At 40.7% G+C, this 23,583-nt stretch overlaps 1 protein-coding gene across 1 annotated transcript; it reads left to right on the top strand.

Moving 5' to 3' along the window:
- Nucleotides 1-9,972: 9,972 nt before the first annotated feature.
- Nucleotides 9,973-22,099, top strand: LOC311246226 (sialoadhesin-like). The gene is made up of 8 exons (XM_084336348.1): nucleotides 9,973-10,043; nucleotides 11,630-11,974; nucleotides 12,561-12,833; nucleotides 13,911-14,007; nucleotides 14,415-14,460; nucleotides 16,697-16,803; nucleotides 19,087-19,137; nucleotides 21,102-22,099. The coding sequence occupies exons 1-8, from the start codon at nucleotides 9,989-9,991 to the stop codon at nucleotides 21,109-21,111; spliced, it is 984 nt and encodes a 327-aa protein (XP_084192474.1). The 5' UTR covers nucleotides 9,973-9,988; the 3' UTR covers nucleotides 21,112-22,099.
- Nucleotides 22,100-23,583: the final 1,484 nt, after the last annotated feature.

Here is a 23,583-nt window from a genome sequence, read left to right as displayed (position 1 = left end):
CAGGTAATCATGACTATAATTCAGGTAATCATGACTATAATTCCAATAGTGTTCTGATTCTGTGTGTTGTTTTGACTATTCTGTTTTTGAAGGGGCATTTTTATCGTTGAAGTGAATGGGCACTTCCACATCCATCCTCACATTGCATCAGACTTGATCAATATGGCAGCAAAGTGAATAAGGCACATAGAGCTGCTGGTTGCTTACCATGCGATGCAGCTAGATTTGTGAGACACTAACAACCCATCTCCTGCATCAGGTTAGCTAGTCGCAGCAAAAAAAAAAAAAGCAACTCAAAAATCCCTCCAAACCGCCAAGTTAAGACCTCAAGACCTTAAAGAACACTTGAGAAGAGTTACTTATGTGACAACATTGTGACAAGCTGCCTCGATAGCAGGCAATTCTTTCAATTAATTTGAAATCGCTCCACATCAAAACATTTATCTCATAATATAATCTAAACTACTACAGTAAGGGCTTTCCTCCATCTTGTCTACATCTCATCTTGTCTCCTTCTCATCTCATCTCCATCTCGTCTCGTCTCCTTCTCATCTAGTCTCCATCTCATCCTGTCTCCATCTCGTCTCCTTCTCATCTCGTCTCCTTCTCATCTAGTCTCCATCTCATCCTGTCTCCATCTCGTCTCCTTCTCATCTCGTCTCCTTCTCATGTCATCTCCATCTCATCATGGCACCTTCTCATCTCATCTCGTCTCATCTCCTTCTCATTACATCTCCTTCTCATCTTGTTTCCATCTAATCTCATTCTCATTTCGTCTCCTTCTCATCTCATCTGCTTTTCACTTCCTTGCACACCATCTGAATTGTTGTGCGTAATCAGAATCACGTAACTGAAAACAAGCTTTTACTAAAATACTGTATTCTCCTGACTACTATGTTTACTCAATATCTTTCTCTCATTCACTCTTACCTCATCTCTTTCCTTCTCTCTCTCTCTCTCTCTCTCTCTCTCTCTCCCTCTCTCCTCTATCTTCTCTCTCCAGGTGGTGCAGTTTGTTCTAGCTGTGTATCTATATCAGAGTGTGGGGAAGAAAGGTAAACTGAAGAGAAGCAGTGGGCTGATGGAGCCCCAGCAGCAGCCTAACCTCCTTCACCCACAGCAGGACGATCCCGACCAAAACCACTGCTATGGAGCGCAGAATCAGGGCTACGTGGAGGAAGTCCAAGGCTATATAGACCAAAACCAAGGTTACGCAGAAGACAACAACGGCTACATAGAATATGGTCTTGGCCACCCAGAGCAATACCAGGACTACCTGGGGTATAATCACGGGTTCCCTGAACAGAACTTTGACTACCCTCAACCAAACCAAGTCATGTATGACACCCGCTATTAAAGATCAGACGTGACACATCACTTTTTTTCTTGTCTTGTTACTTCATGTCCCCGGATGTACTCATCCTTGCGATGAACACAGGCATTGTACTTCTACCTGGAACTACTTTATCAAGGGACAGTGATTGCTTCAGAAGTAGTTCCGGTTCAGGCAGACTCAAAGCATCATAAGGTAGTACAATGAAAGTACAATGGTCTGTGTTCATCGCAGTGCCATTGTAGGGAGGCAGGATGGCCTAGAGAGCAGGTGTTCCCAATATATTTTCTGCCCAGTCCACTTTTGAAAACATCAAAACAAGTCTAACAACCAAAATGCTCTTTTAAAAAGAAAATAATAATATTCGGATCAAGCAGAAACCATGGGATGGAAATCAGAGCGTGTCGATGCGAAAAGTGGCATCTCCGCTCAAATGCAAGTTTTCGAAAGTTTGGCTGATATGATGTCGTTCGTAATTCTGTTTCTTTGTTGACTTTTGATTAAGTTCATTGTGGAGAAGCCGGACTCTCAGGTGTGTGTCGATCCAAACATGGCCAGGAAGAACATTTGCCAGCCATTTGATGTTCTTGAAGTTGGACTCAGACACTGTGACAAACTGTCACGTCACAGTGTTGCGCTTTCAGCACCTCTGAAGAGGACAGCTGCACCATCTCCAGTTGGAGAGCTCCTTCGTGTCCTTCCTGTTTCATAATAAAAGTTCTCTGTGCTACGAATTTCATAATAAAAGCGGCCACTCATCTCAGAAAAGCGGCCACTATTGTCAAGAGAAACGTAAATAGTATTTAAAAAAAATTATTGCGTTTGATTAATAGAACTTTGTTGGGCCAAATAAAAATGCCTTGCAGGCCTAATGTGGCCCACGGGCCGCCTAATGGGAACCCCTGGCCTAGAGATAAAGAGGCCGGCCAGTAACCAAACGGTTGTTGGTTCGATCCTCGGCCCCGACTAAAGGGTGGCTGGTATAACATCTTCGGTGCCCACCATCTCTGCCTAGGTGCCTTTGAACAAGGCACTGAACCCCAAAACTGCTCAAAGGCACCGCACTTCGGGCGACCCTGCACTTTGACCTCTGATGAAATGTCTGGGGAACTGTATGTGTAACTAGGAGCGATATGCGAAAAGACAAATTACTATTTCCTTGTGTATATTGACAATAAAGTAATCTTCTTATACTGACTAAAATTGTACGGCTCTGTGACTTGTTTTAAAGCTGCACCATATCGTTTTTGGGGGGTGGGAAACTAACCTGGGATAGTCTAAATAAACAATTATGTATCTTTAGTATTGAATTAAGTGTCACATGATAAATTATGGATCCCTGGAGCACTGTTTAAAACTAGAAATGACCTGTTTGGCTGTGGTGCTCCTACCCTCCGACCACATTTACCATACAAAGAAGCACAGTGATTGTTCACTTTAATAATAATAATAATAATAATAATAATATCTTAAATTTATATAGCGCCTTTCAGGAGACCCAAGGCGCTTAACAGCTAAGGGAGGGGGACAGGGAACAACGTAACAACAAAATATTTATCACAAGGAAAGAAAGAAAGAAAACGAAAGAAAAAAATGGTTTGTAGGTGATGAGGAGGATCTTGAAATTGATGCGGGACTTGACTGGAAGCCAGTGGAGGTGGATGAGGGTGGGGGTGATGTGGTGCCAGGACTTGGTGCGGGTGAGAACCCTGGCAGCAGAATTTGCACATATTGTAGCCTGTTCAGGGCATTACTTGTTTCAAAAGTGTTCTTTTTATCCAGATTAGAAACAAATTTAAAGCATTTAAAACTACAACTAAGTATTGTATAGGTTATCTTCCTAAAACTACATGGCACAGCTTTAAATTAATCAGCAAATACCCTATACTCTTCACAAGCTTAGAATGTTTACCAAGTCAGTGCTAGTGAACAGTATTGTTATAGAATCAAGTCAATATTCCAATTTAACATTACTACTTAACAGCCTATAGCAGACCTGGGCATTGTACGATGATTCTGACCGGCCCGCGAAAGATTACATGATACATTTTTTTTAAATATATATATATATATATATTTTTTTTTTTTACTTTTTTTTTTCATGTCAACGTTCACACGCACAATATACGCTTACCTAGGATTTGACTTGATTCAACAACAAAGCAGTCGGGGCAAGCCGAAAACGGTCGAAAGTGTGGTTATTTGAAGTTTGGATTTCTTTTTTTCACAACTGAGGTAGGTAGATAAAATCTGAAAGAAGTCAAACCATCAGCTGATCACCGGCACAGGTACTCGTCATCCATGTTGGGAGCACTGCATGATGAATTTTCAAGGCGTTTTCAAGATTTCAAAAAGGTTGAGGATGAAATGCAGCTGGTTTCCTCTCCCTTTACCTGCAGTGTTGATAGTGCACCCACTATCATTGACCTGCAGTCTGATTCACTACTGAAAGAGCACTTTAAGTCAGCATCACTGCTAGAGTTCTACTCTGCTCTCAAGCAGGAGAACTTTCCAAACATGAGAAGACATGCTCAGAAGATGTTGGTTCTCTTTGGATCCACCTATATCTGAACAGACATTCTCAGTCATGACGTTTACCAAGTCCAGGTACAGATCCTCTCTCACTGATGAACATCTGGCAGCTGTGCTTCGCATCTCCACCTCAGACATGCAACCTGACTTTGATGGACTTGTTAAAGCTCAACAGAGACTGGATTTATCACACTGAATGAAAAAAAATATATAACAAGTGAAATGGGACACTTGATATTTTTTTTCTTTTTTTTGCACAGTTCTGAAAACATTAAATGTTTAATATAGGCATGTAAAGTAAAAAAAAAAAGGCTACTGGGACACTTTTCTTTACACAGTTCAGTGACATGTCTTGTTTATTTTGGCTATAAGATGATGTGATGTCTTTAGAAAGCTAAGAAAATCCTTGTTTCAATAGTATATGAAACTCAAAATAATAACTTTATTTGTATAGCACTTTTTCATACATGCCCTTTGTTATTAATGTTTCACATTTTGTTTATCATTTTGGAAATAAATTCTATTTGAATAAATGATATTTTTGAAAGCTAACCTCACCTTTTAATTGCCAAATAATAACATACACTCTTACCAGGGGTCAAAACAATGCCATTTACTGCTTTTTATATAGAAATTAAATGTATATTATGCATAATTGAGTTTGGAATTTTGGCCCGGCCCTCCAACATATTTTCAGTTGCTCATTCGGCCCCCCGGGAAAAATAATTTCCCACCCCTGGCCTATAGTGTAGAGATTTTTAATTAATGTGTGTGGTTCTAGAGACCAGAAAAAAAACATTTGTGCATACCAAAACCAATGACATATTATTTTGTTATTTGTTTGCTTTATGGTAGATGCAGATTTATTGGAGATGTACCCCAACATATTATTTTGTTATTTGTTCTTTTTGGTTATTGTTTTTGTTTGTCTAGAAAAAAGAAGTATAGGATGTTATTGACTGTATGGGTCCTCATGTGTGTACTTGCACTTTAACTCAGAGTTATTATCCGTTGATTTTATTTCTGTTTATTTTATACTTTTCTTTGTACTTAGCTTAGCTATGTGAAGCACTTTGGTTGACAAGCGTGTCTAACGTGTTTAAACGTGCTATACAAATAAATTTGATTGATTGATTGATTAACAATTGATGCAATTTGTACTGCAGAAGGCTGAGATAAATGAAGGTGAAGTCAAGATATTGCTTGTATGGACCATGGAGAAAATCAATAAAAAGAGAATAAAAAAATAAAATTACATTAATAGCCAACATATTTTGTTGTGTGCTAGATTGTTGTTAATGGTGCTTACATTTTATTTTACAGCAAGAATTACAAATATTAAATCATTTTCTATGTATCTATTCATGTAACATTACTTACCTTCTGAAATGTCTTTCCATTTATTGTCACCAATCAGAAACTGGAATAACTGATATTTTACATTTAAATTCTATAGGCCTACCTCCAACCCCAATCCACTAACATTTACAATAAGTTTAGCCAAACCGATTGTGTGGCAGTTGACCAAAGTCTCTTTTTTTCCATATTTTTGTTACTTTCCGTTCAACAGACTTGAGTGGCCTAACTCCATCTGTAAGGTTATTAGTAGAGCTTTCATCCCAAGCGTGGCTCATTGGATTTATTCAATTTAAAGCCTTCATTATTTTTTTTGGCCCTTTGCTATATATAGCCACACAGTTGATCATTACTGGCAGATTACGTCATCTGATGTCAGGAAACCAGCCTTGTAGGAGAGGAGGGCCAGACCTCTGAATTCCCCCAGAGGTAGAATTATTATCAGAATTTTGAATAAAGGCCAGAAGTGGGTGATACAGGGAGTGTACGCAGGCTGCGTGTATACTTTCCGCAACGGAGTTCTGTTTCCGGGTTCCTCTGATTGGCCGCGACCCCCACGTGACCCGCCCCCCTATCCACCGCTGCCGCGCGCGGCAGAGCGAGCGGCCATGGACTTGACTTTTGCTTTCAATTTGACGCTCGCTTCCTGAGACTTACGCTTTGCTCGCTGCTGTTTAATAATATTGTCGCTTTTCACATCGCGTGCTCTTGTGCAGTCATCTAGTTAAAGACAGTGGAGGTTGGCGTCAGTGTAAGTTAGTGTTGTGTTCATTCATAGTTAAAGACAGTAGAGGTTGGCGTCAGTGTAAGTTAGTGTTGTGTTCATTCATAGTTAAAGACAGTAGAGGTTGGCGTCACGGTCAGTGTAAGTTAGTGTTGTGTTCATTCATAGTTAAAGACAGTAGAGGTTGGCGTCACGGTCTGTGTAAGTTAGTGTTGTGTTCATTCATAGTTAAAGACCGTAGAGGTTGAGTATGTTTTTTATTTTCCCTTTTTTTACATGAAACAAGATAAACAATACAGTAACAGTAATAATCAATGATGAATCACAGGACAATAACAGAAATAATAATAACAATAATGACAGTCAGTCCAGTAATTAAATCTGAATGAAACAAACAACACACTGCAGCACCCACTCTCCACACTTTAGATCACCTAAACACACTTTATATTTATTGGTAAAGGATTTGCACTACAACTCGTACACCTTACTGTAAATTGTACCTAAATTGTACCTCATCCCATTTCTGCTTTGCACTATATAGTATTGTATATTAGTATGTCGTATATTCTATACAATACCTAAGGTTATTTACAGCACAATGAGGTTGTTATCTGGAAGGAGGAAAAGATCACAGAGTGATAGAAACTGGTCTCCTCCCCTGACTTAGTCAGATGAGAAATAACTTGTGTAGCCAGACAAAAGAGGAACTTATGGTCCAAACTCATTTATTTGCCGAGCGGCCAACGGTGGATAAGCAATCAGGTACGTACAGGAATTATTCATCATAAGACATGTTTGTACAAAACGCTTGATGAGGTTTACATAATCAAATAGCCCATTCACATTGGCTTCTTCACATCAAGACAGTTTTGCACATAAATAGTAGTCATGTTTATCAAATGAAATAGACTATAGTACTCTTTGCCACCACATGATAAAACCTGGTCTATGATAGGCTAGTTATCACAAACAGTGATTATTTCATATACAGTTTTACTCACATAGCGGCAAATAGCAGTCTGTGGAGGGGTGGAGGCTCAGAATCAGACCCCCTGGGTTGGGTGGGTGCATCTGTTCTGACCTCCCAACTAACTGTACTGATCTAATATGTATAGGTTTAAATGACCTCACTATTTTTAAACTGGTTCAACCAATCACAAGTATCTAAAAACAGTTGGTCTTCTTGTTGGGGCGGTCTGCCCCAACATGTCCTTGTCGTGTGGTTGCCTGCAGCAACCGGGGGGGGGGCCGTGGTAGGTTGATGAGTTGGCGTCTTCTCCCCCCAAGAGAGAATGAATTGGCAGTTGCACCCTAGAACCTCTTCTAATTTGTAGTTTTAATGTAATGAGTTACATCTATATTCAGCATTAAACCAATGTGGCGTTGTCTTATATTTTAATACCAGATTTCCTATATAAAGTATACTGAATTAATAGTTCCTTGGTCTTAGATTCTAGCAAGCTTTATAACCAGAGTGAAATAGCTTTATTACTTAACCAGTTTGACATTCCTAAAATGGTATTCAATCTTCTTTGTAAGTTACCTTCTAAATTGTTACTATGATCTTGTTATTATTCCAATATTGTTTTTCATTCTAATCTAGTATAATGTAATTATATTTTCTGTGACCTCTAATCTCTTGTTAGACCAGCTGCTCTCTCCTAGTAGAGTGAGTAACCGTCCCCTCTGTGGGGTGTGACTTATTTACATACAGTCTCCCCTGATTACATCTGTTAGCGTGGGGGCTTTTATGACCTGCAACTGTTCTTCTCTAATACAGTTGAGTAAGCAGTCTTACCCTGAGAGTCCATGTAATAATACAGTTCAATATTAAAGCATTATTTTGAATGAACTATTATAACAGATATTTTCAGTTTCAGGGTTAATCTAACAGTCTGCTCAAGTCAATATACCATAACTACATGGCATAGTAGATTGTATATTGTATGGCAACTCAGTTACTTCTATTCTGCATCGAACATTGTACATATGTCTATACTGAACACTGTGACCTCTATTTTTACTTCTATTTGACATGCTATACTATTTTATTTCATACTTATCTTGTCTAGCACAGTCTCTGGAGCGTAACAGTAAGAAGCATTTTGTATAAAAGTATTCTTTACTTCTGTATGACAACAATGTATGCCTTTCAAATGTTAAATGATAAATGATTAAATGATACACACTGAAATCTACGCTCTCTCATCCTGCTTTCCACAACTCCTATACTAGGGCTGGGCGATATGGCCAAAAACGTTATCGCGATAAAATTATAAAATTATTTTCATATAACTCGATATCGCGACCACGCGACCACGTTTCATGTTTATTTCGAGGAAATAATTTATCGCGATAGTTATCGTTATCGTTTTATCGCCCAGCCCTATCCTATACTTCCTGCGTAACGCGCCCAACACTGCTTAATGGTTGTTTAAATATTTTACATGTTTTGATGTGGTGCATAAGCAGCATATTAAGATGACTGCGTTTCTTGAACAGCTGATAACTGCATAAGCAGCACATTAAGATGAGTTACCAACAGCGCGTTTCTTGACAGCAGAGTGCAGCACATTAAGATGAGTTACCAACAGCGTGTTTCTTGACAGCAGAGTGGCGCGTTTCGCGACTCAGGAAGCGAGCGCTCTGCGCTGCAACACAGCGGCGAGCGGCAGCGGCAGCGATAAGGGGGGCGGGTCACGTGGGGGTCGCGGCCAATCAGAGGAACCCGGAAACCGAACTCCGTTGCGGAAAGTATACACGCATCCAGCGTATCCGGAGAACTTAAAGGGGCACTTCACCAAAAAACAATGCCGATTTATTTAAGGGTTTTGCACACATTAATTTAGTTTGACACTTATTGAGATCGTTGGAATAGCACAATGTACATTCTGTTTTAGGGTGGATTTCCCCTTTAACCCTTTCACTACCACACTACAGAAGGTTAACCCTTTACTATCACACTACAGACGGTTACCTGCTGTCGTGTGGCAGTGAAAGGGTTAACCTTCTGTATTGTCGCAGTGAAAGGGTTAACCGTTTGGTTCTGCTGCAGTGAAAGGGTTAAATACCACTTGAGTCTCTTGTATCAAGCAGTAAATGTAGATTGAAGCAGATAAGGCTCATGGAGGGGTTTTCCAGTATAACATCCAGCTTTTTCCTCATCCTCCTCTCTGCCACCACCTCTAGTTTGACCAGGCTAGCTCCATACTGGGAGTCGAACTGATCAAACTAGAGGTGGTGGCAGAGACAAGGATGAGGAAAAAGCTTGACACTATAGTGGAAAACCCTTCCCACCCCCTCTATGAGGAGCTAGTCAAGATGAGGAGCATGTTTAGCCCCCCCCCCCCCGACAATAAATTATTCTTATTATTGAATATTGATAGGATATACTGCCATTCCACTATTATTATTATTATTATTAAATTATTATTATTATTATTATTATTATTATTATTATTATTATTATTATTATTATTATTATTATTATTATTATTATTATTATTATTATTATTATTATTATTATTATTATTATTATTATTATTATTATTATTATTATTATTATTATTATTATTATTATTATTATTATTATTATTATTATTATTATTATTATTATTATTATTATTATTATTATTATTATTATTATTATTATTATTATTATTATTATTATTATTATATTATCTTTTCTGCCTGTACCTCCCCTCCCCCCTGCTGATATGACACCTGAAGGAGATTATTAAACCCCAAGGAGATTAATAAAGGAACACTTGACTTGACTTGATGAAGGCATTTCTTGAAAAAGAAACACAAAAAAAGGGAAGGAAGTCTAAAAGTCCGGTGTCATTTCACAACTTCACATGTCACAGGGTCCGCTCGAGAGAGAAAGAGAGAGAGAGAGAGAGAGAGAGAGAGAGAGAGAGAGGTGTTTTTCCTCTTAAGTACCACCTAGTTTAGGTCTTACATATATTGATAGAAGAGGAATAAGAAAAAGGTTGAGAGTGAGGAGAGGTGGAAACCAGACGAGCAGAGAGCCAGTAAGGATGAGGACATGGACAAAAACAAACCTCTGGAGCTTCATCCTCTTCGTCCTGCCTGGTAAGAACCACTCCACACAGAGAGCTTAAAGCGGAACAAAACACAGACAGCTTTACAGTAGGGCTGGGCGATATGACCAAAAACGTTATCGCGATAAAATTATAAAATTATTTTCATATAATTCGATATCGATAATTATCGTCGATATAATGTCCGTCAAGTTTAATTAACTTCTTATGCTGCTGCGAATGTCTCAAGTCGAGTTGATGTCGTCATCAGTCTGCGCACGTTAGCCGACAAGCGGAGTATCTCATGACAATAAATATGACACTAAAATACTCTCTTCCGCCACAATATATTGAAACGACGTCCACTGTATATCCCACACTACCATAAACGTGGCCTCAGAATTCAAAACACACACATACTCGGCACGTAAATATATAAAACAGTGCCGTGCAAGCTAGTTATCCTAGCCAGCCTGTTGGTTCTAAGCGTGTATTCCATGACAATGTGCTAAATATGACACTAAAATACTCTCTTCCGCCACAATATATTGAAACGACGTCCACTGTATATCCCACACTACCATAAACGTGGCCTCAGGATTCAAAACACACACATACTCGGCACGTAAATATATAAAACAACGCTGTGCAAGCTAATTAGCCTAGCAAGCCTTGTTGTTGAGTGAGTCCTACCTCCTTCCGGGTCTCGGCCATCTCCTTCACTGATTGGTTGTTAGCTGTTGTGCGTAAGTACGTCATCACGTAACGCTGGTTGTTGTTAGTGAGTGTGCTGAGCCGAGGCTGAACGGAGCCAAGCTTGGAAAATCGATATATCGAAACTTTGCGACCACGTTTCATGTTTATTTCGAGGAAATAATTTATCGCGATAGTTATCGTTATCGTTTTATCGCCCAGCCCTACTTTACAGTTTGCTTTTGCACACACTGCTGCAGAGACAGCATCATTAAACCAAAAGGATGTCTCGAGTGTCTCGAGTGTTACTTGTTGTTCGTGGTTCGGTTTTACATTATATTATTACATTGATTGTTTATGATAACAATACTGATTTTGGTCTGTTAAAGGGGAACTATTTTACTATTTCTTTCACTATTTGAGCACTTTTACACAATTCCTGTGAGTCTCTGTAATTTTTTTTTTTTTTTTATTCATTGTTTTGTATTTCTAATGAAGTACTCAAAAACAGCATTTTTCTACCTCAAGATCTTAAGCCGTTTTGAGCCTGGGCTCCAACCACGGTGGGGCCTGATACTACACAGCATTATTATGCAGCTGAGACATCTCTGACATCACAGATCAGCACATTTTCAGATGACTTAGTTCAGTGAGGGTGAATATTGTGAGAGGAGAATTGGAAGAATGCGCCAATATGAGAATTAGAGACATAGATCATATTAATATAAGTCCACATAGCTATGAAACAATGCTAAACACTGAAAAAGGCCATTTATAAGATAGTTCCCCTTTAAATATTGCTGAACAGATTTTGTATAAATTGAGAAACATCAATATGATTATTTGCTAATGATAGAGCATTCATTCTCAACTGTTACTTAGTAGGACAAGACAATCCCCTCTCTGACTCTCTCTCTCTCTCTCTCTCTCTCCCTCTCCCTCCAGGTGGTCTGGGTAATGATATATGGCAGGTGAAATATCCAGCAGGATTATGTGCTCTTCAAGGATCCACTGTAATCATCCCCTGCAGCTATAGTTATCCTTCCCTGTACAAAGTCAAGAACCTGGTTTGGTGTCGGGACCATACGAAATGCCAGTATCCCACACCATTTGTATACAACAGTAGTTCCTCCGAGAGAAATCCCAGATACACGTATCTAGGAGACTCCACCAGTAACTGCACTTTACAGATTCAGAGGATCGAACGAAAAGATTCCAAGATTTACAGGTTCAGAATCGAAGTGGAAGGAGAACAGTACACCGGGTCATCTGGAGTGTCAGTCGAAGTTGGTAAGAACTCACGTAATTCTTCACATGAGTTTTCATTCTTTGGATGTATTATCATTCTTTAGATGAGTTCTCATTCTTCACATGAGTTCTCCTTCTTTAGATGAGTTCTCATTCTTCACATGAGTTCTCCTTCTTTAGATGAGTTCTCATTCTTCAGATTAGTTAAACATTTTCTGATAAATTCTCATTCTTCAGATGAGTTCAAATTGTTCAGATAAGTTCACATGAGTTCTCATTCTTCAGATAAGTTCACATGAGTTCTCATTCTTCATATAAGTTCTCATTCTTCAGATAAGTTCACATGAGTTATCATTCTTCAGATAAGTTCACATGAGTTCTCATTCTTCAGATAAGTTCACATGAGTTCTCATTCTTCAGATAAGTTCACATGAGTTCTCATTCTTCATATAAGTTCTCATTCTTCAGATAAGTTCACATGAGTTATCATTCTTCAGATGAGTTCTCATTCTTCAGATAAGTTCAAATATGTTGTCATTCTTCAGAGCAGTTCAGATGAATTCTCATTCTTCAGATGAGTTCTCTTTGCCGAAAGATGTTGAAATGTATAGTATGTGTATGGTTGCAGTTTTATTGAAAATGATGATTACCGATGCCGGTGCTAAAAGAGCGGCGGTGGTGAGAGCGGGTGAGGGTGTCATGTTGACCTGCACTGCCCAATGCTCCTTCCACCAATCCAACATCAGCTGGTACCGAGATGACGTCCTCCTCTCAGAGACCAGCCCCTCCCTTCAGCTGAAGTCACTGACCGTGGCCCACTCTGGGAATTACTCTTGTGCTTTGAAGACCTACGAGAACACACGTTCAGACTCATACAACCTCTCTGTGGAAGACGCAGGAGGTAAGTGAAGATGTTGCTATTGATGCTCTTGAGAACGTATTTAAATAAGATGAGCGTGGTACAGTAGTCTACAGTTCCAAATGCACCTTTTAGTACAGAAAGATGTATGGTGGCGGCTGAGTGGGCAAGGCGCTCGCCACTAACACAGGAGATGCTGGTATCGAGCCCAGCTCTCGGCATTACTACCGGCTTGGCCGGCCGTCATACTAACACAATTGGCAGTGTTAGAGGGTGGGAAAGCCGGTGGGTGGGGATTGGACATTGTGGACAGCGACTCCTACAGGTCGGTTGGGTGACGCCGGTGCGGCGGAAACAGGAAGTATCGGGGGCAGCGTGAGCCTCCCACGCGTTACTCCTCGCCACTGAGAGTTCGAGCTGCTGCGGTGAAAATATGCGACAGGCTGCCTCCTCGGGTACCGGAGGGGACACGTGATGCAAGGCTTCTATCCTCATTACAGCCGACCAGTGGGAGGCATAGTCTAGCAACGTTCAAGACAGGGGAGGGAAGAATTTGAAATACGAAATTGGGATGGGAGAAAAATAGAAAAATGGGGAGAAAAAGTGGATAAAAAAAGATAGATGTTTGGTGCCTTCTTGGTAATTCTACCACTGGGTGTTGTTTGTACCAATGACCAACAGATGGCATCTCTTTACCTTGTGAGCGGTGCTGATAGCTGACTGAATCGCAATTTGCATAATGTATAGCTGACCTACAGACAACAGACAACCCTATTGCTTCTTTTCAATTACAAATACTGTGCAAATTTTTTTTTAAATGAAACTTCACATAATATACAGTATATGTTATTAGAACATGGGCCTGGGGCTTTTATTTGTACCTTTGTGTGTGTGTGTGTGTGGGGGGGGGGGGGGGGGTAGTCAGTTTGGCCATGTTCTCCATGTAATAGTTATCGAATGTAACAATTTGAATTTCCATGAGGGGTGGGGGATCCTCACGCATAGTTGCAGGAGCAGACCACTTAGATGGAAATACGTACGATGGAGCAAGTCACCTAAAGCAAGTAGAGGGGAATACCATGCTAGTGTAACACTTAACTTAAATGATCTTGTTTGCAGAATCACCATCATCCAAATACATGATCACTGGTATCGTGATAAGTGTCCTGCTGGCTGTGCTTACCATTGTGGCGGTTGCACTCCTTATCATCAAAAGGTACTCTTTTACACTCAATTACCAAGTGAAAAGGTACTATTTTACACAAAATTACCAAAGGAAAGTATATTCTTTTATACTTAATTACCAAGTGAAAGGTACTATTTTACACTAAATTACCAGGTGAAAAGGTACTCTTTTACACGTAATTACCAGGTGAAAAGGTACTCTTTTACACTCAATTACTAGGTAAAAAGGTACTTTATTACACTTAATTACCAAGTGAAAATGTACTCTTTTACTCTCAATTACCAAGAGCTTAGCACACATTAATGGGAGCGGAGCTGTTGGCCAAAAACACCCCACACAGAAAGAATATTAGTATCTATCGTCTTGTCTGACAGTGTGTTAACTGTGTCTTAACTTTCCATTTCTGTTTTTTCTCTCTTTCTCCTTACCCGTCTCAGGAGGCGAGCAGAAGTCCAGAATAAGGAAAACGGAGACATAGTGCCGGTCAGTCACTTTAAAAAAAATAGCCACAAATAGGCGCGGCTGGGTGGCGCAGCGGACTAAGCACTCGTCACCAACGCGAGAGACACTGGTATCGAATTCGGCTGTCAGCGTTGCCTCCGGCTTGGCCGGCCGTCATACTGGCTCAATTGGCAGAGCAGGCACGTGCACACATAGAGCCCAAGGGGTGCTTGAGCACCTGCCCTTTTGAGCCTAAAAAAGTGCCCACATTTTTTTTCATAAAAAAATTTACATTTAATTTGACCGTTACGCATATAGACTGCCCTTCCAACTGAAGAATGTCAGGATAGAATCAAAATATTAGGTAAAGAGAGAGAGATGCCCCATATTCCATTGCAGTTTGCACGGCCTCCTCAGCGTGCCTCTCCGCGGACCTATATATTTTATGTATAGCGTGGGTGGTGATGATGATGATGATGATGATAGAAACCGCTGTGTCCCTCAATGAGTGGTATTACACTCACTGAGGGACACGAAGAAGTCAAGTCCGATGGGATTTGGGAATCTCAAATACAAATCGGGATTGGAATAAAAAATGCATTTATATTAAACAATACAGAATATACAGCACTTCTTAGGGTCTGTAGGGTAAGCACTTATTCCCTCCCCCCTGAACATTTATGGAGATGTATGGGCCTTTTAAGTCAGTGATAAAAGTGTCTTTCAAGGATAAGTGAGGTCCTGCACTGATTATTATAGTTCAATATTCAATATTTGATCACCAAAACCACCCAAAAAGCATAAAAAGGGGCCCTCCCCGCCCGAAAAGGGCCCTTAAAAATCGGGCTTGCACGCTGCGCACGCTCGGTTATAACACACACAGGTATAGTGCCCTTTTCAGCCTTTGAGCACCTGCCCCTCTAAAGTCCTGTGCACGTCCCTGTGGCAGAGTCAGCGGGAGGGAAGCCGGTGGGTGGTAATCTGGTCGTTGTAAACAGCGACTCCTACAGGTCGGTCAGGGCGCCTGCACAGCGAGGAAGGGAGATGATGAGGGTAGTGTGAGCCTCCCACACGTTACACCTCACCAATGAGAGTCCGCGCTGGCAGGTGGAAAGAAGTGGCTGGCTGACTCCGCATGTATCGGAGGAGTATCTATCAACCCTCCCTAGACCGACCAGTGGGGGGCACATGCAAGCAATGACCAGGAAGGGGAGGGGGGAATTGGCATGACTAAATTGGGATGGGAGAAAAACACAGAAAAACAGGAGAAAAAGTGGATAAAAAAAAGAAAATAGCCACACATACACTGAGTGATATGGGAGGGACCTCCACAATTACGCCTCTTTGTTTTGATGATAGAATTATTATTATTATTATTATTAGTATTAGTATTTTAGTTATGTTGTGCTGGGAGAAGTACCCAAATCCTTTAGCCTGGTGAAAGTAAAAGTCCATTAAAAATTATACATATGTAAACAGATAAAAGGATTTGATATTGAATGTACTTAAAGGAATAGTTCCGATTTTTGAATCCCTAGCCCTATTTCCGACATACCATTGATGTTGATTAGTAGAGTCCTTTCTCAGCACAACCAATGCTGTTCCTCAAACTACTGTAGCTCTGGCTAGTTACCCACAAACTACTGCAAAGTCAATGGGGGTCAAGCCCCTGTCCTGTAGGCTACAAGCTGACTGAAGCTCACTGAAATGTACTCTATGGTGCACACAAAGTAGATTTCAGTTGTCTTCAGTCAACTATCCGATGTAGTTTAGGTCCTTTTATTTCGGAGGTGGTATTATAAATTGGATGAATTTAGTTATAAATGTATTATAATATCCCTCATAATAATTAGTGAGCATTTATAATAGGCGTATAACCCTTAGGAAAAGGTATCATGATAGTTTGATGGTAATTTCAATGAGTTTGCTCTCTGTACATTCAGTAGAAAGCTATCTGGCTGCAAGCTAGCCTAGCTAGCTTAGCACAAATTACCGGAGGTGGATACGGACCAGCTAGCCTAGCCATTGGCCAAAAACGTTTGTGCTAAGCTAGGCTAGCTTGAAGCTGGATAGCTTTCTACCAGAACGCACAGAGAGGAAACTGGTATCTATCTTCTTGTCTGACTCTGGAGAAGACCGTAAGCAAATTTCCCATAATGCGTGTTCCTTTAACAACACATAATGCAGTATATGGGTCCTGGTGACTGAGTAACCTTACAGTAGTCATCTTGAGACGTATGTCTTGCTGAAAGTAAAACGTCTTCTTTTGGCTCTGAAGGCAGTGGATCCCGTCTACAGCACCATAAGGGAGCCTGTCCCACAGACGGCAGAGAGAGAGGACATCAGTTACGCCACCTTCGAATTCCAACACAAGCCTCCTCCTGGGTACGTGGGTTAAGCTCCTAATTGCAATGGCTCAACTGGCCTGTTTGCGTGCCTGTTTGTAGGCGTATTATACTTGTAAGTACTGGTTTGAGTTCTGGGCATAGAAGGTGAGGGTGTTTGGTAAAGGTGAGGAATGGGTTGAGGGTTATGCTTAGAGTTAGGCAGACACACCAGGACTTTGCTGCTTTTTTGTGATTATTGTGACCCACAATGCTTGATTGAAAAAATTAATATATATATATATATATATATATTTCCAACGTTTTCTTGTTTTATTGCAGGAAAATGTTAAGTCGATGACAAACATTGTGATTGAAAAGTGACTGTCCAATGAAGATTGCAAACTTCTAAGTGACCAAACTGCCCATGAGATTGAGAACCATAACCAGCTAATTGTGAGCAGCTTGACCATTTTATGCAAAAACATTGTGGAGATTAAAGTCAAGGAATTTGCATAAAATCTGGTTCTAGGTGAGAGCATAAATGTAGTCAATCTACCTCATTCATGTCACAACCATCTTTAACCCTTTGAGACCCACCATAGACCCATTTTTGTTTTGAGAACAGGGGATCTTTAGGGGGAGATAGCAAGGTCAACAATATATGCCACATAGAAGTGGTGACATCATCTGAAAGCTGGGAACATGAAGATTAATTTGCAGCTCAGCACTGTGTGTCAAGTTGTTGTAGTCATAAATCTTTAACCTCTTAACAGCTTAGCTTTATACGTTATACTTATAGCACATGCATGAGCCTGGTCTCTTTTGAAAGATAACATTCTGAAGTTAAAAAAGAAAAATCACTTTTAGTGCTAATGAAATAGAGTAACAGAGGTCTGAACTTGAGTTGAACTTGAACTTGTGTACTCACATATTTCTGTAGTGGTTGCAATATTCCATATTCCAGCATAGAGGTATAAGGTGGAAAACACTGTGGTTCCATAGCCTGAAGTCATATGTAGTACAGGTCCAAATTTGATAAAAGTCTGTTCAGAAATGAGTCTTTGAGAGAAGTCCATGTTTTTTTTTTTTTTTTTATTGCAAAACAAAAATTATTAAAAGTCAGTACTCAACACACAATGCATAATGAAACTAACAATCAAGGGTTAGAAGAAGAAGTCCATGTTCTGAAGTTAGATTCACTTCCCGTTTTCACTTGTCAACTTTCACATAGTTCCCTTATTTTCTTATGCCTCATAAATTATTGCAGCCATTTTTGAGTTCATACTAATGGAGATGAGGCTAGGGTAGGAAAACCAGGAGAACTACATTGTCGGTTTTAATGATAACCATTAACCACAGTAAAATTCCCTGACGGATAGTTAGTAATACCGTTCAAATTTGAATAATTAAAACCACGTTCGAATACCACGCTTTGAAAACTCAAGGTTTGATTGATTGAAAACTTTATTAACAGATTGCAGAATAGGTACAATACAGTACAGCTCAATATTAACAACTGCTAAGAGGATGAAGACCAGAAAAAAAATTGTCTTGTTTACATTTTCAATTCATCAAGACATTCATGACATACAAAACAAATATATGGTACTGTGTAAGAAAAAGAAATCATGAAAAGAAAATATATATATATATATCCGAAGGGGAAGAAACTGTACATTGGAGGGGGTTGGGTAGGTGGGGGGTCTTGATCTGCAATGTTTTGTCTGAAAGTTAGATCTGAATTTAGTTCGATTGTCCAGGTTCGCTCGTTACCGCAGGCACATAAGCAGATTCTTTCAGCAAAAAACTTAAAATACATGTTTAGGGGACCTCAAAGACCTATATTAACTTATTGTAAAGGACTAAAACTTATTTGTGTTTATGTAAATTGTGCATGAGGTCATTGCATATACTCAAATGCAAGACAGAAGATAGACTGCGAGTGTGTGCGCAGAGCCTGCAATTACTTTACAAAACATATTTATAATACAGTACATGTAATTTATTTTGTTTACAATTATTATCTTATGTCATCATAAATCGAAACAAAATAATTGTGAGGCACTGTGAAGCAAATGTAAGCCTAGAATGCGTTTGTAAACAATTGTGGGTCCTGACTTTTGTACACGACAACAGCAGCAGCAGCAGCAGTGAAATGGTAACTTTGCAGGTAGCTTTCTAGCTTCAAACAATGTTCCAGGGACCCAATTGTGTTATCAGTTCATACAGTTTTCATATTCAGTTGTGAATACACTATGTTTTCAGTACATAGTACAACTTAAAATACTGCCAACTGAATGCTGACGCTGAAATGTTGATCCTCTGTTATTCTTATTTGTAGGCCTGCACACCAACATCGGGAGGATCCGGTAATTTACAGTGCAGTGGCCAGGTATTTAAACCTGCTGTTGGGCTGAAACCCTTCTAACAGCATGAAACACAGTGAAATTGCCCATACTGTTGAGTTCTTCTGGTTTAACCCCCTGTCACCATATAGTAGCCTGTCTTCCTACAGTAGCCTGTAACCCTCTGTCTTCCTACAGTAGCCTGTAACCCTCTGTATCCTACAGTAGCCTGTAACCCTGTCTTCCTACAGTAGCCTGTAACCCTGTCTTCCTACAGTAGCCTGTAACCCTCTGTATCCTACAGTAGCCTGTAACCCTCTGTCTTCCTACAGTAGCCTGTAACCTCCTCTGTCTTCCTACAGTAACCTGTAACCCTCTGTCTTCCTACAGTAGCCTGTAACCCCCTGTCTTCCTACAGTAGCCTGTAACCTCCTCTGTCTTCCTACAGTAACCTGTAACCCTCTGTCTTCATACAGTAGCCTGTAACCCTCTGTATCCTACAGTAACCTGTAACCCTCTGTCTTCATACAGTAGCCTGTAACCCCCTGTCTTCCTACAGTAACCTGTAACCCTCTGTCTTCATACAGTAGCCTGTAACCCTCTGTCTTCCTACAGTAACCTGTAACCCTCTGTCTTCATACAGTAACCTGTAATCCTCTGTATCCTACAGTAACCTGTAACCCTCTGTCTTCCTACAGTAGCCTGTAACCTCCTCTGTCTTCCTACAGTAACCTGTAACCCTCTGTCTTCCTACAGTAACCTGTAATCCTCTGTATCCTACAGTAACCTGTAACCCTGTCTTCCTACAGTAACCTGTAACCCTGTCTTCCTACAGTAACCTGTAACCCTCTGTCTTCCTACAGTAGTCTGTAACCCTCTGTCTTCCTACAGTAGCCTGTAACCCTCTGTCTTCCTACAGTAACCTGTACCCCTGTCTTCCTACAGTAGCCTGTAACCCTCTGTCTTCCTACAGTAACCTGTAACCCTGTCTTCCTACAGTAGCCTGTAACCCTCTGTCTTCCTACAGTAGCCTGTAACCCTGTCTTCCTACAGTAGCCTGTAACCCTCTGTCTTCCTACAGTAGCCTCTAACCCTCTGTCTCCCTACAGGGCACCCTCCTCTCTCTCTTCCCTCCTATCTTACACAAACAAGCCCAGTCCCGGTCTCTCTTTCTGTCCTTCTCGGATTCACCATGATCAATTAAAGCTGAGCTTAATTTTTGTTCCTGGCACCTACCTGTTCCCTCCTCCTATATTGTCAAAATTAATATTGTCTTGTTTCAATACAATGTTGTTGAAGTAACATGCCTGCCTACCTACCTAGGCGACATACCTACCTACCTACATACCTAGGCTATCTACCTACCTAGGCTACCTACCTACCTACCTAGGCGACCTACCTACCTAGGCTACCTACCTACCTAGGCTACCTACCTACCTACCTACCTAGGCGACCTATACCTACCTAGGCTACCTACCTACCTACCTAGGCGACCTACCTACCTAGGCTACCTACCTACCTACCTACCTAGGCGACCTACCTACCTACATACCTACCTACCTAGGCGACCTACCTACCTAGGCTACCTACCTACCTAGGCGACCTACCTACCTAGGCTACCTACCTACCTAGGCTATCTACCTACCTACCTGCCTACCTACCTAGGCTACCTACCTACCTACCCCCCCCCCTCTCTCTCTCTCTCAAGTCAAGAGTTTGATTCTCACAGGGGTCACCCAAGCTAAACTCCTCGTAGCACTTTGAATAAAAGCAATGACCAAATGGCTAAAGTATGGTGTATGTACTACTAATAAACTCTCTTGACTGATCTGTTATTGGTCATTTATCCATCCATTTCTGATCCCTGATATATGAAGCATTGCTAAGCTAAGACTGGTTTCAAGTCCGTTGGTGTGTAGAAGTCCAAAACAACGTGCACTTACTTGGATCAACAGCTGATGAGGCATGTTCTATGCTAGTAACTCAGTTATTTTCCTCTTTAATCCACTAGGAGGCAGTGAGCCTGCTAACATCACCACTGCTGTACTGGGAGGAAACGTGGAAGCCTACATGCAATTTGTTTGTTGTTGATTTAGGTATTTGTGTTTTTTTACTTGGTATTATCAATAAGATACCTTACAAAAAAGTTTTACCATGGAACTGGCCATTGTATAAATAATTGACTGTGGTACTGCCATGGTAAAAGTCACCATGGTACCACTTTTGTACTTAAATAATACCATGGCACGATATTAATGGTAATATGGTCACTACCACCACTGTGGTGACCAAAATATAATGGAAATAGCATACTTTTTTTAGGGGAAATACCATATTTCTTTTGTAAGGGAAAGATGAGCTGGATTTCTATGAATATTGACTCCAAATGATTTGCTGTCATTTAGTGTGATGGATATTTCTGAGTTGAACTTTTATGACTGCTTGTTTGTAATATACTGACCTTGTAATAAAAAAAAAATGTAATGCAAATGCAGGCCATATTCACAGTAGACGTCTGCAGCTGGTGCAGAATACAGGTGTAAGCAGGGATGTAATTAATATAGCTGTAGAGAGAAGGCGTGAGAAAAAGATATAGAGGGGGGAGGCAAGAGGGAAAGAGAGGGAGAGAGGTGCATTGGGTACAAGGTTGTCCTTTGTAGAATTGGCCTATGAAGTTATTAAAGTATCTTATCAGGCCAACAGAGGGTATAAAGATACCGGTAGCCTGATCGCTCAGGTTTCCATGAAAACTTAGTGGTGTATGAAATGGCCCGTAAACATAATGTGTTAGTATAGCACTGAAGAGAGCCATCAAGCTGCAATTCTTTGAGCAATATTTTTTAATATACAGTATATTGTGAATGTACATGTATATATTGTATAAGACTTTTGGGCCCACTGGAACTGACTTGTAAAACAGTGTTAACTGAAATGAAACCCTTTTTTCCCTTGGGATGTATATAATAAATTGCCCCTGTCAATCTCTCTCATTAATGTGAGATGTATTAATTTACATGTGACCGATAATAACATAATTTTACATCATGTCTACCATTGATTTTTGCCCTGATTTATTTCAATAAAGAAATCCAATTTGGAGACAAAATCATCAATATATGTAAATTATCATTTCACGCCAAGTAGCTACACAATATTGCAACAGTAGGCAAAGTAGTAATCACTTCTCACTATAACTCACTATAGCGAGTTAGAGCGACTACGAATCAACCACTACCGACACCTCAACGAACGACGCCAAACACCACCACAGCTGAGCCAAATCGGTGACAGCTTCTTTGGAATAGTGTCCGTCCAAATTTCAAAACACCATCTCCAAAACCACGGTAGAGGCTACAGTAATCTCCGGATTTAAATGCTCACCTTGATGTCAGTGCCTCAGAGCACCTACTGTACTGTAGTGACTTTTCAATTGTAATGTTTTTTTTTTTCCCTACTTTTTCTCCTCCTATTTTTCTGTATTTTTCTCCCATCCCAATTTAGTCGTTATGCCAATTCCCCCCCTCCCCTTCCTGGTCATTGCGCGCATTTGCCCCCCACTTGCCGGTCTAGGGAGCCCTGAAGTCTGCTTCCTCCGATACATGTGGAGACAGCCAGCAGCCTCTTATTACCTGACAGCGAGGACTCTCACTGGGGAAGTGTAACGCGTGGGAGGATCACACTACCTTCCCCAGTTCCCTCCCTCGCTGTGCAGGCGCCCTGACCAACCTGTAGGAGTCGCTGTTTAAAACGACCAGGACCCACCCCACCGGCTTTCCACCCGCTGACACTGCCAATTGTGTCAGTATGGACGACCGACCAAGCCGGAGGTACCGCGGCAGCCGGATTCGATCCCACTGTCTCCGCTTAGTCCGCTGCGCTACCCAGCCGCTCCAATTGTAATGGTTTCAAGGACAGAATAATTACGACGGGACGGCTGTTTCAATTGCAAATCGCTGGTGGTGGTTGGCAGGGGTGTAAAATACTTGAGTAATTGTACTTCGTTACAATACTTAAGTACTGTTTTGGGGGATTTGTACTTTACTCGAGTATTATTACGTTTGTATACTTGTACTTTTACTCAATTACATTTCAGAGGAAAAAAAACATACTTTACTCCTTACATTTAAAATGCCGACCTACAAAGTATCGCTGGTGGTGGTTGGTAAGGACAACACCCAGTAGAATGACCAAAATGGTGGAAGAAGGCACCATTGATCTTTCTACATTAAAATATGCATTTTGGAACTGGAGACTAATGTAGGTAGTCTCTCACCTGTAATCACTAACCTGGGTGTAAAAATGGAACCCCACCTGACCTTTGACTACCACCTGTGCAAAGCCTCATTCTTCCACCTCAGAAATATAGCCAGACTCCGTCCCACACTCACCCTGCCAGATGCCGAAAAACTCGTTTGCGCCTTTGTCTCCTCAAGGCTCGACTACTGCAACGCACTGCTCATCGGGATCCCTAGCAAGAGCATCCAGAAGCTCCA

This window comes from Notolepis coatsorum, assembly GCF_963971535.1.
Source record: "Notolepis coatsorum genome assembly, chromosome: 19".
NCBI classification, from domain to species: Eukaryota; Metazoa; Chordata; class Actinopteri; order Aulopiformes; family Paralepididae; genus Notolepis; species Notolepis coatsorum.
This window is presented reverse-complemented; position numbering and strand designations above follow the sequence as displayed.

Coding starts and splice junctions, on each gene's coding strand:
- LOC311246226 (XM_084336348.1), top strand. CDS start 9,989: ATGAGGACATGGACAAAAACAAACCTCTGGAGCTTCATCCTCTTCGTC. Junction 11,975..12,560: donor TGGAGTGTCAGTCGAAGTTG/GTAAGAACTCAC, acceptor GTATGGTTGCAG/TTTTATTGAAAATGATGATT. Junction 16,804..19,086: donor CAACACAAGCCTCCTCCTGG/GTACGTGGGTTA, acceptor TCTTATTTGTAG/GCCTGCACACCAACATCGGG.